The following is a 14,566-nucleotide window of genomic DNA, read 5'->3' on the forward strand; positions in this document are numbered from 1 at the left end:
TGCAGAGCCAGCTGGGCTATCCTTAACTCCTGCTGCCTTGCCTGGCTGTCAGGTGAATCATCCTTTTTGAGACTTCCTACTCCCAGCCCACAGTTCTCACATATTCTTTTTTTAATTTTTATTTTATTATTATTTTGAGATGGAGTCTCACTCTATTGCCCAGGCTGGATGGAGTGCAGTGGCGCGATCTCAGCTCACTGCAACCTCCACCTCCCAGGTTCAAGCAATTCTCCTGCCTCAGCCTCCCAAGTAGCCAGGACTACAGGTGCCTGCCACCACGCCCAGCTAATTTTTTTTTTTTCTGTATTTGAGTAGAGATGGAGTTTCACCATGTTGCTTAGGCTGGTCTTGAACCCCTGAGCTCAGGCAGTCTGCCTGCTTTGGCCTCCCAAAGTGCTAAGATTACAGGCGTGAGCCACCATGCCTGGCCATCTCTCACCTATTCTGCATGGCCTGACGTGTAATCTGACATGGAAGAGCCCAATTGCAGAGCAAGGACACTTATTGCCCTTGGCCTCTGAGGTGAATCTAACTTCTCAGAATGTTCTCTTGCCCTCTATCCTCTGCTTCCCCTCAAAATAAAAAAAAGAGGTAGAGGAGGTAAGATAACAAAAGAGAGATTGGGGTGGGGAGTGGCAAATGGCAAAGATGGGCTACTTTTTAGAAGCAGCAATAAGCCTCAGCTGACCTGGAAAGAGGCCGTTCTGCCATGGCAGGGAGAGGAGATCAGGGAAAAACAGTGACAACTTTACTGCCCCCTTTTTTTTTCTTTGAGATGAAGTCTCACTCTGTCACCCAGGCTGGAGTACAGTGGCACGATCTTGGCTCACTGCAACCTCTGACTCCTGGGTTCAAGTGATTCCCCTGCCTCAGCCTCCTGAGTAGCTGGGATTACAGGCACACACCACCATGCCCAACTAAGTTTTTTGTATTTTTGGAAGAGATGGGTTTTCACCATGATGGTCAGGCTAGTCCTGAACTCCTGGCCTCAAGTGATCCACCCACTTTGACCTCCCAAAGTGCTGGGATTACAGGTGTGAGCCACCACACCCGGCCTACTCCTTTTGCTTTAACTCTTGTCTCCTTAATTGCTAGAGGAAAGGTCCCTAAGTAACTGGGGGGGCCTAATTGAGCCTACACCTAGTTTTCCAAATTCTTATTCTATCACCCTACCCAAATTCCATGTCTAGATAGTAGTAAAGGGAGTGAAAGACATAGGGACATCAGCTTCCCTCTTTTTGTTGTTGTTGTTTTGTTTTTTTGAGACAGGGTCTTGCTCTTGCCCAGGCTGGAGTGCAGTGGCACAACCATGGCTCACTGCAGTCTCAACCTCCCAGGCTCAAGTGATCTTCCCATTTCAGCCTCCTGAGTAGCTGGGACTACAGCAGGCACACATCACTGCACCTAGCTATTTAAAAAACAGGCCAGGTGTAGTGGCTCATGCCTGTAATCCCAGCACCTTGGGTGGCCAAGGTGGGTGGATCACGAAGTCAGGAGTTTGAGACCAGCCTGACCAATGTGGTGAAACCCTGTCTCTACTAAAAATACAAAAATTAGCCGGGCATGGTGGCGTGTGCCTGTAATCCCAGCTACTCAGGAGGCGAAGGCAGGAGAATCGCTTGAACCGAGAGGCGGAGGTTGCAGTGAGCCAATTTTGCACCACTGCGCTCCAGCCTGGGTGACAGAGTGAGACTCCAACTCCAAAAAAAAAAAAAAAATTGTAGAGATGGGGTTTCACCATGTTGCCCAGGCTGGTCTCAAACTCCTGGGCTCAAATGATCCTCTCACCTTGGCCTCCCAAAGTGCTGCGATTACAGGCGTGAGCCACTATACCTAGTCTAAACTCTATTTTTTTTTTTTTTTTTTTTTTTTTTGCTTCAACGTCAGATGGCCTCACCCCTTGGTGCCATCCAGTGATGAAGTCACCAGGTGGAGGTGGTACTGGCTAAAACTTGTTGAAGATTATTCCTTTACTCTGAGAATCTCCTCAACACCCACCATTCCTGCTATCTGGAACTCAAGTCATCAGCATGCAGAACTACAAACAGAAAAATAGAGTCAGCCCCACTGTAGGACCCCAAATACTAAGGGACAAAATGTTGCATTTTCTGACTCTAAAGCCCATTCTCTTTCCACCATATCAATACCTCTCAAATTCGTGCCAAATATATATTAGTTTTTGTGTCTGGTACTTTCCTTCTTAGAGTGCTTGGGGAGGATGGTGGGAAGGAATGAAGAGAACAAGGACAGACTTGTCTGCCTCAACACATCCACACAGTGGGCACCCCTGTCTTTTGGGAAGCTTCCCCCCATCTCAGGAGTACGTGAGTAAGTTGTTTCCCTGGCTACCTTCTTGGGGAACTAAAGTTTGCTGGGAAAAAACACATCAAAGTGCTTGTTGCAAACAAGAACCTCCTCTTTATTCCACATATAGAAGCTGTGTTTCCAGAGCTGGGAAAGGGCTTCAACCTGGCCCTACCTCTGTGTGGGCCTAGAGATGAAGGTCTAGGTCTGGGCGCGGTGACTCATGCCTATAATCCCAGCTACTCGGGAGGCTGAGGCAGGAGATTTGCTTGAACCCGGGAGGCGGAGGTTGCAGTGAGCTGAGATCACGTCATTGCACTCCAGCCTGGGCAACAAGAGTGAAACCCCATCTCAAAAAAAAAAAAAAAAAAGAGAGAGAGATGAAGGTCTAGATCCTGGTGAGCAGGCCTTTCTCCACTTGGCAATGAAAAGTCCCAACCTCCAGTCAGTCCCAAATTAGAGAGTGGGAGCAACAGTGTGTGTCAATGCCTTGGTGAGATGAAGATCAGCTTCCGGCAGGCTTTTCCAGGCAAGTTCTAAGATCCCATACCGGGCAATGCCCACAGGAAGGATGGTGTGCACACAGTTCTGCCAAGGGAGGGGTACCACACCCTGAAACTCCTGAGGACTTCTATGAGTATGAGAACTGCCACAAAACAGGCAGCAGAACAGCCGTTCCCCGGGAACTAGCTCTGTGGCTTTTAGGGCCTCTTCATAGATGATCTCTTGGGGTTGAGGTTCCTCTCTCATTAGCAGCTCCTGAAGCAGCTTCTGGATTCTGGGGGACTTAAGTTGGTACAGGTCCATGAGCTGGTAGAACTGTTCCATCCAAGCAGTGCTGTCTTTTGCATATCGCTGCTGCAGCATCCGCAAAACATAGTACAGTGCCACAAACGTCTCCCACAAAGGCAACTCTTCCTTCTTTTTAGAAATGGGCTGTTTCTTCTTCTCTAATTTGGGCAACCTGGGAAACCTGCGTTTATCCTTAAAATCCCAGAAGTCCTTTTGAAACATCAGTGCCAGGGTTTGTTTTTCCACAGAGGCATGGGCACTTGGAAAAATGTCTCTTGTGGCAGGATAAAAGTATTGCATTTCCATCTCCTTGTGAGCAATGGATATCTGCTGTGCCCTCTCACTTCTGTAAGGCTCTCCTAGAAGATGCCAGTTTTTAGCCCTTGGGTCTGGAATCCTCTCGGTAGCTAATGGGTACTTTTGTGTGGGGACAGCCAAAGGTTTTGGCCAGCTCTCCTTTTCCTTTGCTTTTATAGGAGGAATCACTTTCCGGTATTTTGGACTCATGGACTCTCTAGTGGGTTTTGAGATCCTTGTGCCTCGTGACTCCAGGGCCTGCCTGTGACGGTACACGATGGCTTCAAGTTTGGCCAGATTCAGCCATTCTAAGTTTCCCTTTGAGACGAGGTCTTTGAGCAGCTGGCATAGTCTGTGGAAACCATCCCTGGAAAGCTGTTCTCCTGCTTCCATTCGTTCTAGGACATGGCGGATCCACTCTACATCTGAGAGGATTTCATCTGCATGTTGTTTCTTAGCCGGGATTTGGGAGAGAGGTAACTGTACCTCAGTCTGTCCCATCAGAGGTGGATGCTGCAGAAACCACTTCCACCAGGCACCTAGTGGCTTGTGTTGGAGTTCCTGACCTTCCACGGTCCTCCTTAATATGTGGGACATAAATGGGGTCTTTAAGTCCTGTGCTTCGGACTCTAAAACTGTACCCAAAACATGTGGAGGTATGGGTTCATATTTTCCCATCACTTCTCTTTCTTTATCCATTGTCTCTGAGAATTTCCTGGGTATTTCAACTACTGTGGCCTTTTTATCTTCCCAGGATATTTGTTTCTCTGGCACTGGCACTGGTATTTTCTCTTTCATCTCCAGAGCTCTTGACATCAGTTTCTTCAAAGGGCTTTTTAGAACTCCCAGTCTTACAGCCCCATCTTTGACATGAGGAACTCCTTTTCCAATGGAAAGGACTCTTTCCTTTTCTTTTAGGATCTTTCTTCTTTGTTCTTGTAACTTAAATAGTTTTTCTTTTTTTAAGGTATCTTTTTCCCTGTCCATTTCTTTTTCCAATGAGCTGCTCTCCTCTTCCTCTTCCTCATCACTCAAACTTTCTATCTCTTCCTCACTCGTAATTTCTTCTTTCTCCTCAAACACTTCTTCTTTCTCCTGAACCTCCTCCTTCTTCTTTTCCTTCTTTTTCTTCTCCTCCTCCTCCTCTTTCTCCACTTGCTTCTCCTCCCCTTCCTCCTCCTCCTCTTCCTCCTCCTTCTCCTTTTCCTCCTCCTCCTCACTTTCCTCCTCCTCTTCTCTCTCCCTTTCCTCCTCTTCCTCCCTTTCCTCCTCCTCCTCAGAAGACAAACTCTCTTGCTTCTCTAGTTCATCTAACAGGCTTTCCATTTCTTCAGAAAAATGCTCTTCACTTTCCACTTCATCCACTTGACTGGAAAACTTTTCCTTTGGTTTATCAACTCTCTTGGCCTCTTTCCTCTTTCTCCACCTTCGTTTAAGGAATGGGATTACCTCTTCTTCTTCTTCTTTTCCTCCTTCCTCTTCATCATCCAGTATGACTTCTGAATGCTTTCTGGCCAATTTGCTCTCTTCCTCAGTCATTTTTTCTTCTCTGTTTATCATTCTCCTCATTTCCTTGGCCAGTTTTCTCTGCTTCCGAGCCAGTTTCTTCTCATCTTTAGTCAGTTCTGATCGTTTTTCAGAAAAATCCCACTCTTTGATATCCAGCTTACTCTGTTCTGTACTCAGTCTTCTCTCCTTAACAAAGAGTGACCTCTTTATCTTTGTCATTTTTATTTCTTCCTGTGTTAGTTTCCTTTCATCCCTGGTTAGTCTTTGAAGTGCCTTTAAGATTTTGTTTAGTTTTGTTGGTTCCTTGGAAAGGCTCTCCTTTTTTTTAATCAAATTCCTTTCAGCCTTGGCTAACTTTCTTTGCCCCTGGACAAATATTCTCCGTCCTCTAGTAAATTCCAGTTTTCCTTTGGCAATTTCCCTTTCCTCCATGGCCAGTATCCTGTCTTCATGTAGCAGTATCTTCTCCTGTAGTGACAATTTCCTCTCAAGTAGTTCTTGTTCAACTTTAGTCATTTTTCTTTGTCTTGAAGTTTCTGGAGTCTCTCCCTTAGACAGTGTTTCCTTTCCCTCAACCAGTCTTATCTTCTCCTCAGCCAGTCTTTTCATTTCCAGGTTCAATGCCTTTTTTTCCTTAACAATATCCAACTCTCCTCTGAGCCGTTTCTTTCCTTGGACCATTGCCTTCTCTAGAGCTAATTTCATTTTTTCCTGGACCAATTTCTCCTGTTTCTCGGCCAGACTATCCTCTACTTGGACCAATTTTTTCTCTGTTTCAGTCAGTTTCTCCTTCTTCTTGATCACGGTCTCCTCTTCCTGTGTCAGCTTCTCCTCTACCTGAGCCAGTGTCTTCTTGAACATTCCCAATTTGTTCTTTACTTGCACTAATTTCTTTCTGCTGTGGGTGAGTCTTTCTTTGTTATAGAGTAGGTTCTCTTTCCTCTGAGCCAATTTTTCCTTCTCCTGGGCCAGATTCTTCTTTTCCTGAGCCAGATTCTTCTTCTGGTACAGTATCATCTTGTTCTCTGTGAGTTCTTCCATGCTGTTGATCCATCTTTCCCTTTTCTGGGCCAGTTTTATCTTCTTCTTAATCAATTGCTCCCTTTTCTGTCCCAGTCTTTCCTCTTCCTCAGGCATTTTTTCCTTGTGCTGGGCCAGTTTCTCCTCTTCCTGGATCAGCAACTCTTCTTCCTGGGTCAATTTTGTCTCTTCTTCAGACAGTTTCTCCCTTTGCCAGATCAATGTCTTCTCTTCCTCAGCCAGCTTCTTCTTTTCCTCAATCAGTTTCTCCTCTTCCTGATTCAGTTCCTCTTCTTTCCAAGACAGTTCTTCCATGTCCCATTCCAGTTCCTCCAATTCCTGGGCCAGCTCCTTTTCTTGCCAGTCCAGATTTTGTTCCCTCTGGGCCAGTTCTTCCACTTTCTGGACCAATATGTTTTTTACCTCGGCCAGTTTCCCTTCTTTCTTTGCTAGTTTCTCTTCTTCTCTAGCCACTTTCTCCCATTTCTTGGACAGTTTCTTCCTTTTCTGGGCCAATTTCTCCACCTCCTGGCTTAGCTTCTCCCCTCTTTGGGCCAGTGTTGCCTCTTTCTGGGCAAACTTACCCTCTGCCTGGGCCATTTCCCTGTCATCCTGGGTTATTTTAACATACGCCTGGGCCAGTTTTCTCTCTTCCTGGGCCAACTGTCTCTCTTCTTGTGCAAGTTTCTCTTCTTCTTGTGCTAATTTCCTCTCTTCTTGGGCTCGTTTTTTTTCAGCTCGGGCTCGTTTCCTGTGTATTCTGGCCCGTTTGTGTTCTTCTCGGATCTGTCTCTGCTCTTCTGTGACCTGCTCTTCTTTTTCTTCCTCCTTCCGAGACATTTCTTCCTCCAAAGTCACTTCTTCCTCATCCTTGTACAGTTGCTCCTTGGATTCAGATTGCAACATATTTTCCCAGAATTGTTTCCACTCTTCCCATTTCAGCTTCTTGTCCTCCTGAACCATTTCCTCCTCCGGGGATAGCTTCTCTCCAGCCTGGTGTAGTTTCTCCTCTTCCTGAAGAAGCCTCTTCTCCCAGTCTTCCTTCCATGCCTTCCAGGATCTCCTTGTCTCACCATGGGCCTGTTTCCACTCATCCCAGGACTTTTTCCAGTCCTGCCAAGACGATGTCCTCTCAATCATAACCGGTTTTCCTTCTTCTTCAACCACTTTCTCCTCTAGTGTGGCCATTTCCTTCACTTCCTCACTCATATCCCTCTCTTCTTTGGGCATTTCCCTCTTTGTTTTTCCTACTTTTCTTTCCTGCTGGACAGCTTTCCTCTCTTGCTTAGGTGACTTCTGAAAGGTTTTCTTCTTTTCTTTCTTTGATATTTGTTTTCCCTTGGTTACATCACCTGGTTCTAAAAAAATAACTTTCTTTTTCTTGCCCTTTTTCAAAATCACTTGGGTTTCCTCCAAGGCCAGCATGTCTTTTGCTTTCTTTTGTGCTTGTTCTTCTTCCCTTGGCATCACTTCGTGTCTGATCACCTCTTCTGTCACACCTTGTATCATGTCCTCTCTAATTGCTCCTTCATGGATAAAAATTGGTTTCTCCTCTGGCGGGACTACATCCCAATCAAGGTCCTCAAGCAGAACCTTACTTTCTTTCTTCAACAGGGGGCAGATCTCCTGAAAGAGTTCCCAACTGGGGTGCCTATCTACCAGCATCTCCTGAGCAAATGTCACTAGCTCAGTGTTTAGATTTTCTGACATTTTTGTTTGGGAACCAGATATCCTCAGGGTCATAAGACGACACAGATCGTCCCGCCATGATAAGCCATCTCCAGAGGTTGACCTGCGGCCAGATATTCCTGAGGCTCCGCGCCCTAGAATTTTAACCTTTTTAGTAACTGGCTGTCCCATTACAGGAGGTGTAGGTTTCTCAGTTATAACTTTGGCTTCTTTTCCCTTCTTCTTGTGCTTCTTTTTGAGTTTCTGAGCTCTTGCTTTCTTGTCTCTTTTGTCACGTATTTTCCGCAGCATCTTCAGGGTCAATGCAACGTGATCCTTTGAGATATCTTTCTCTTGAGAGTCAACATCTTTTGAGAGCTTTGTTACACTGGTGCTTGAAGACCATTTGGAATGGACGGATGCTTCCTCCATCTCAACTGGTGCGGCCTCAGTCCCACTTTCATCCTCTAAGAGGCCTGGCTCAGTGATCATATGTTTAGAGTCTCTCTCTTTCGTCTTCTTGAGACCCCGCAACCATTTTCGGCCTGTAGGAAAAATGGAGAGGTGGAGGTAAGCAAAGTATGGGGAACTAAATGAAACCTTTCCAAATATTAGGTGTGAGCTAAGAAGAACTGTCATAAAAGAAGTAGCAACAAAGAGAACTGAGGCCTTAAAAAAAAAAAAGCATCTCTTTGCTTTATTCCTAGCCCCCTACTCCTGCCAAATCCTAGAGAGCTAGGCCTTAGAGTCTTCCTGAGTTTGAGTGGATCCTTCCTTAGAAAGTCTTTTTTTTCTTCATTGCTTTCATAAAAATCAATTTTATTGAGGTATAATTTACATATGATATACCCATTTTAAGCAAACAATTTGATGAGTTTGAAAAATGTATACACTCTTGTAACTATTGCAATTACAATCAGGATATAAGGCATTTCTATTATCCCCCTAAATTCCCTCCTACATAGTGTCCCAGTCAACATCTATCTACCCTTAATCCCTGGCCCTAGGCAACAACTGATCTGCTTTCTGTGACTGTAGATTCATTTGCCTTTTTTAGAATTCCAAATAAATAGAATCATTTAAAAATGTGCTCTTTTGTGTTTTCTTTCAACAGTTTTTGAGATTCTTCCATGTTGTTGCATGTATCACTCTTTTTTATCACAGTAGTATTTCATTTTATGAATACACTGTAATTTCCTTATCTATACACTTTTTAAAAAAATTATACTTTAAGTTCTGGAATACATGTGCAGAACATGCAGGTTTGTTACATGGGTATACAGGTGCCATGGTGGTTTGCTGCACCCATCAACCCGTCATCTACATTAGGTATTTCTCCTAATGTTATCCCTCCCCTAGTCCCCCATCCGAGAGTGCCTTTTCTATGATGAGACCTTTCCACTTATCTCTCTTCCCACCTGGTATCTCTTTTTTTTTTTTTTTTTTTGAGATGGAGTTTCGCTCTGTCACCCAGGCTGGAGTGCAGTGGCACCATCTCGGCTCACTGCAACCTCCACCTCCTGGGTTCAAGTGATTCTCCCACCTCAGCCTCTCCAGTAGCTGGGTTTGCGGTCACCCACCATCATGCCTGGCTAATTTTTGTATTTCCAGTAGAGACGGGGTTTCACCATATTGGCCGGGCTGGTCTCAAGCTCCTGACCTCGAGTGATCCACCTGCCTCGGCGTCCCAAAGTGCTGGGATTACAGGCGTGAGCCATTGTGTCTGGCCAGCCCACCTAGTATCTCTTGATCCACTTTAACCCTAACTACCCTGCCTCTTGAGGACCCTGAGGCATGGACCAGATTACCCCTTACATACTATGCTTTTTGACCACTGCTCGGCCTCGTCTGTGGCCTTTGCTGTGCTTGACGGCCACTTCAGGTTCTTCAGAAACTGTAGGAGGTTTCACGGAGAAGGATTTAAGTTCAGAAGCCTTTGGGACATCTAAAGAAAAAGCCGGCTTTTCATCTCTATGTGACAGAGTCAGGTCTTCATTCAATCTCTGCTCCACTTGAGTGGAAAGGATTTGGAGATCTGTGGCCCGCATCCCCAGCAGATGGTCTAGAGTTTCCTTCCCGATCATCTCCTGCCTATGAAAGTCAAAGGAGAAGAAGGACTATGCTGAGTCAGGAACAAAAGGGAGAATGGGAAGAACAAAATGGCTGTGGAAGAGGCAGGAGGCTTGGCAAAGTGGCCAAGAGAGACGGCATATGCAGAGGAAAATAATGGCTGAGACAAAAGAAACTATCTATGAAGCCAAGATGGCAATGAATGGAGTGATCTGTATTGGAGGCTGTAGAAACAGGAGAAAAGGATGAAAATGGAACTTGAAGAGGTAGCGGACATATAGGAAAAGCAATGGAGAAAGGGGTGAGCAGGCCAGGTGTGGTGGCTCATGCCTGTACTCCTAGCACTTTGGGAGGCCAAGGTGGCAGGAAGATTGCTTGAGCCCAGGAGTTTGAGACCAGTCTGGGCAATATAGTGAGACTCTGTCTCTACAAAAAATTAGCCAGTGTGGTGGTGCATGCTTGTAGCCCCAGCTACTGAGGAGGCTGTGGCAGGAGGATTACTTGAGCCTGGGAAGCAGAGGTTGCAGTGAGCCAAGATCGTACCACTATACTCCAGCCTCCAACAGAATAAGACCCTGTCTCAAAAAAAGAAGGAAGAGGAGGAGGAGGAGGAGTGAATAGGGGATTGTCAAGAATAGTCATCTAGGAATGAGCAAAGGCTATGAGAAAGAAGAAACGTCAGGAAGAATTAATAAACAGGGATGAAGAAATAGCAAAGGAAAGGAGGGGGAAATGGGGAATGGGGTGAAGAATTGAGGGAAGCACAAACGTACTGCATCTCCCGAAAAGTCTCTTGTTTCTGGATCAGCTGTAAGAGTGAGGTCCTAGAGTGGATTCCAATCTCAGCCATGAGGCTTAGAGTCTTGACCCTCACTCTTTCATCCTTGTCCATTAATCCCTGAGCCAGAGGCATGGCAAAAAGATGAGTAATCATTCCTAGACGCTTCAGCCCTTCCCAAGCTAGTTCTCGGATCAGCGGGTTGGAATTGGTTGTATCATCCAGTAGCCGACGGGCTGTCTCAGAGCGTAGGGCTGGAGACACCTGGTAAGAGGCAAAGATTTGCCCTAGTGCACCAACACAGTACTGGTACTTCAGCAAGGAAGCATGGACCATAATATTCAGCATTGTCTCAATCATGCTATTAATGGCTATTTCACTCATCTTTCTTCCCAGCCAACTTCGGTTTGCTCCATCTGTAAGGACGCTGTAGGTTTTATCCTTGGAAAGTCTCATTTCTAGGAATTGTTCATCCTCCTTCTCTGGATATTCTATATTACTTACAGTTCTTACCTTGCTCTGCCAGAAAAAGAATTCTTGAGACCTGTCCCATTCCAGCTCCCGCTGGGGTGCATGCAGGTTGCACTGTAGGTATATTGGGGTGCCCTCTGGCCAAAGACGAGCACGAATCACTGAATTGGGGATATAGCAATCAGGGGCAAAAAGCCATTCCCGCCCATGACCAAAGTAGTATCGCAATATCTGATAGGGGTTGAGTCCATCCCAGCTAGTCAGTTGTAGTTGGGGAGGAAGCACATAATGGCGTTGGTAACGTTTACTCATCTGCGTCCAATTTTCCATGTCCTGCAAAGAATAATGCATGGAGGAACGCAGTAACACTGGGCTCCCTTCCTCATCTTCTTCTATCACATGTGGCACAGAATGGTCAAAGGCAATGGCCCGCTTGTTGACAAGGTTCTCCAGACCCACTAATTTCTGTTGTGCTTTTCCAAGGTAGATGTACTTGGGCACAAACATGGTCTCAAAGGAGAAGAAGAAGCTTGGTATGAAAGGCTTAGGGATTTCCAGTACTTCATCTGATATGCTCATAAAGGAAAGGCGAGTCAGCAGGGCTGGGGGAAGCAATTTTAAACAGGACACTAGGTAAAGACTCTGGTTAAAAGTCACAAGCAGGTCACCCCGGTCATTTGCAAAACAGAGTGGGCCAAAGTGCAGTGATGAGTCCAGAATGGCTATGAGTCTGCCATGGAAGTCCCAGATCCGAACAGAGCCATCGGCAGAACCTGTGACGAAAAGACTCAAGGAGAGGCAGACGTCAAAGGATGTGATGGCACACAGGTGCAGAGGCAGTGTTTCTATGAATTTCAAGCCATTCTGTGACCCAGAGGACATAAAATCATGGAACTTCCAGAGACGCAGGCAGTTTGTCTCTGTGATGGCACCCACAGACTTGGGCAAGAGTATCAGATGTGTTAGGTGACAGCTGCTGAGGATGCTGGCAAGAGGCTGCAGTTGTACTTTGACCCCATCAAGCACAGCTTCTGACAGGTGCACATAGTCATCCATTCCATAGGAACAGAGCAGAGAGTTTCCTTCGCCACCAAAAATCCCTCCAGACAGCGTGGAGAGTGCCAGTACAGCACCAAAGTGCATGAATTTTTCTAATCGAGCACAGCTGTGCTGGGAGAGCACTCTTATCACACCACTCTGGTGCCCAGAGAATATCAGTCCCTCTAGACCCCGCCCCAAGTTGAAATGCCCATAAGCCAGGCATTGTACAAAGTCCTGAGAATTTGGTGAGGTGCCTAGAAGATACTTGGCTGGGCAAGGGCAGCGTGTTGTATCAAATACCAGAACCTCTGAGCTGCCTGTTGCTACAAAGAGCTCCTCTTTACCTGGGTCGTAGGCCCAATCCACAGCCCGGTCCACGATTGAGAAGGGCCAGGTGATAACCAGAAGGTCCCCTGTTATTGGGGACACAAAGCGCAACAAGCCATCCTCGGTGGTACACAGGATCCGGAACCAGTTATTTCCACAGTAGACCCGACGCAACTGCTGGGGAGCAGAGCCACAGACATTGAAGAGGCTGTAGAAGCAGGGCAGGCGGCGCAAGGAAAAACTATGGGCAGTTTGGCAGAAGAAAGTAATGCTGTCAATAAACTGGAGCCGGTACAGCTCCTCGCCAAGCTCTAGCCGCCGAAGCAGGCTCCCTGAAGTCAGGTTCCACTCCTTGATTAGGCTGTCACTGCCAGCTGTTAGCAGGGTGTGGGCCTCTGGTCGGCTGCGGATACAGATCACTCCTGAGTGATGGGCCTGGAAACTATGCAGCGGATGGCCCTGCTGGAGGCTCCAAACTTGGATTTCCCCAGCTTGGTTTCCAGCATAGAGAAAGCCCTGATCAAAACAAGTGAAGCAGCAGGTGATGGAGGAGCCGCTGCTGGTGGACATGAACCTCTTTACCTCTCCCAGCTGACCCTTGCCCTGGCGCATCAGGACCCTCACCACCGTCTCACACAGGGCCAGGAGGGAGCCATTGGGACCATTCAGCACGATGTCCTGGACCAGCTCATCACCTGGCATGGAGATCATGTGGGCTATATGGAGGCCCGTGCCACTTTGCTCAATGACCCAGGTCACCACTGCTCCCAGGATGCCAGATAGAAGCATCTTCATTTCCGGGTCATAGCAGAGGCAGCTGATGTTGAAGCGGCAGTGCACTTTACCCAGGGGTTTGAATGCCCGAAAGTGGTCCCCAAAGAGTCGCAGGATCAGGTCACCGCAGTAGACCACGAGGATATGAAAGGAACCTGTGTGGACCATGGACTGGATGGGTGGCAATCGTTCAGTCATGGAGAATATTCTTTTCTCAATCATGTCCTCAGTTTTGCTCTTCATCCACACTACAGCCTAGAAGAGAATAAGATGGAAACTGCCTAGGCCAGGCGCGGTGGCTCATGCCTGTAATCCCAGCACTTTGGGAGGCCGAGGCAGGTGGATTACCTGAGGTCAGGAGTTCGAGACCAGCCTGGCCAACATGGTGAAAGCCTATCTCTACTAAAAATACAAAAATTAGCTGGGCATGGTGACCGGCGCCTGTAATTCCAGCTACTCAGGAGGCTGAGGCAGGAGAATCGCTTGAATTCGGGAGGCAAAGGTTACAGTGAGCCAATGCACTCCAGCCTGGGTGACAGAGCGAGACTCCGTCTCAAAAACACAAAAAAACAAAAAAACAAAAAAAAAGAAAAGAAACTGTCTAGAACTGATAGTAGTGCAGAATATTCCCTTATTTCCCCATGTTTTGTGTGAAGGAGGAGTTGGAGGACTCTAGAGTGATTTTATCCCTTGGTGATGGGAACTGGAAATAGAGTAGAGGCAGGAAGCCTAGGACCCTTTTCCTAACGTTGGTTTACTTCGGGGGAACCATACAACCCACTCAACATGGGGACTATAATTGGAGAAAGGATAAGGAGAGATTTCTGGTTCCAGACCACATTAATTCATGGGGAATATCTTCCTTTGTCAATCTGGGCTAAGAGCCATATGGGCATGGCCCTGGGAGAATGGGCCAAGAAGGGGAAGAAAGGCAGTCTTACCTGTATTTCTTTTGTGCTCGATGTCACCCAAGAGAGGGAGGTGAAGAAATGGGCATCACTGAAGTAATAACATACACACGGCATATTTTGAGGATAGCGAGACTCTTTGAACAGTATCTGGGACCGGTCACTCAGCACAACTAGGCTATTCTTTGGGTCTTCTGAAGGTTGCTGGAGAGAGGTGTGGCATAAACTAAGAGGCTAGGGCACAGAGGCACTAAATATATTCTCGCATAAGTCACAATTGGAGGAGTTCCCAAAGTCATGCCTCCCACCCGAAGGACCTACTCCTGTTACACTCACACGTGCATAACTTATCACCTGTGGGACAGCTATACTTCACAAGCATTTAACAAATCCCCCAATGCAGGAGAGAACACAACCCTACAGAGCCTCTGTGTGCAAATTTTATAGTGTGAACACAGGGGAAAATGATGTTCTTTTCAACATGAAGTTAGCCATGCCTGCCCTCTAACATTCCTTTTTTTTTTTTTTTCAGATGGAGTCTCGCTGTGCTGCCCAGGCTGGAGTGCAGTGGCAGAGTCACAGTTCACTGCAGTCTCGAACTCCTGGG

General features: G+C 46.7%; 1 protein-coding gene across 2 annotated transcripts in view; it reads right to left on the reverse strand.

The window, feature by feature from the left end:
- Positions 1-2,406: 2,406 nt before the first annotated feature.
- The window catches only part of LOC105534574 (WD repeat-containing protein 87), a 23,789-nt gene continuing 11,629 nt past the window's right edge, over positions 2,407-14,566 (reverse strand). Inside the window, exons 3-6 of one of the 2 annotated variants that reach the window (XM_011973304.1) lie at positions 13,993-14,163; positions 10,434-13,306; positions 9,410-9,681; positions 2,407-8,135 (exon numbers count right to left, since the gene is read on the reverse strand). In XM_011973304.1, the coding sequence (XP_011828694.1) occupies positions 2,761-8,135; positions 9,410-9,681; positions 10,434-13,306; positions 13,993-14,163 (8,691 nt within the window). In that variant the 3' untranslated portion in view covers positions 2,407-2,760. Of the gene's footprint in view, positions 8,136-9,409; positions 9,682-10,433; positions 13,329-13,992; positions 14,164-14,566 lie in introns of both variants that reach the window. The other variant, XM_011973305.1, reaches the window with a different exon arrangement.

The sequence above is a fragment of the Mandrillus leucophaeus genome, unplaced genomic scaffold (assembly GCF_000951045.1).
Source record: "Mandrillus leucophaeus isolate KB7577 unplaced genomic scaffold, Mleu.le_1.0 Scaffold137, whole genome shotgun sequence".
NCBI classification, from domain to species: Eukaryota; Metazoa; Chordata; class Mammalia; order Primates; family Cercopithecidae; genus Mandrillus; species Mandrillus leucophaeus.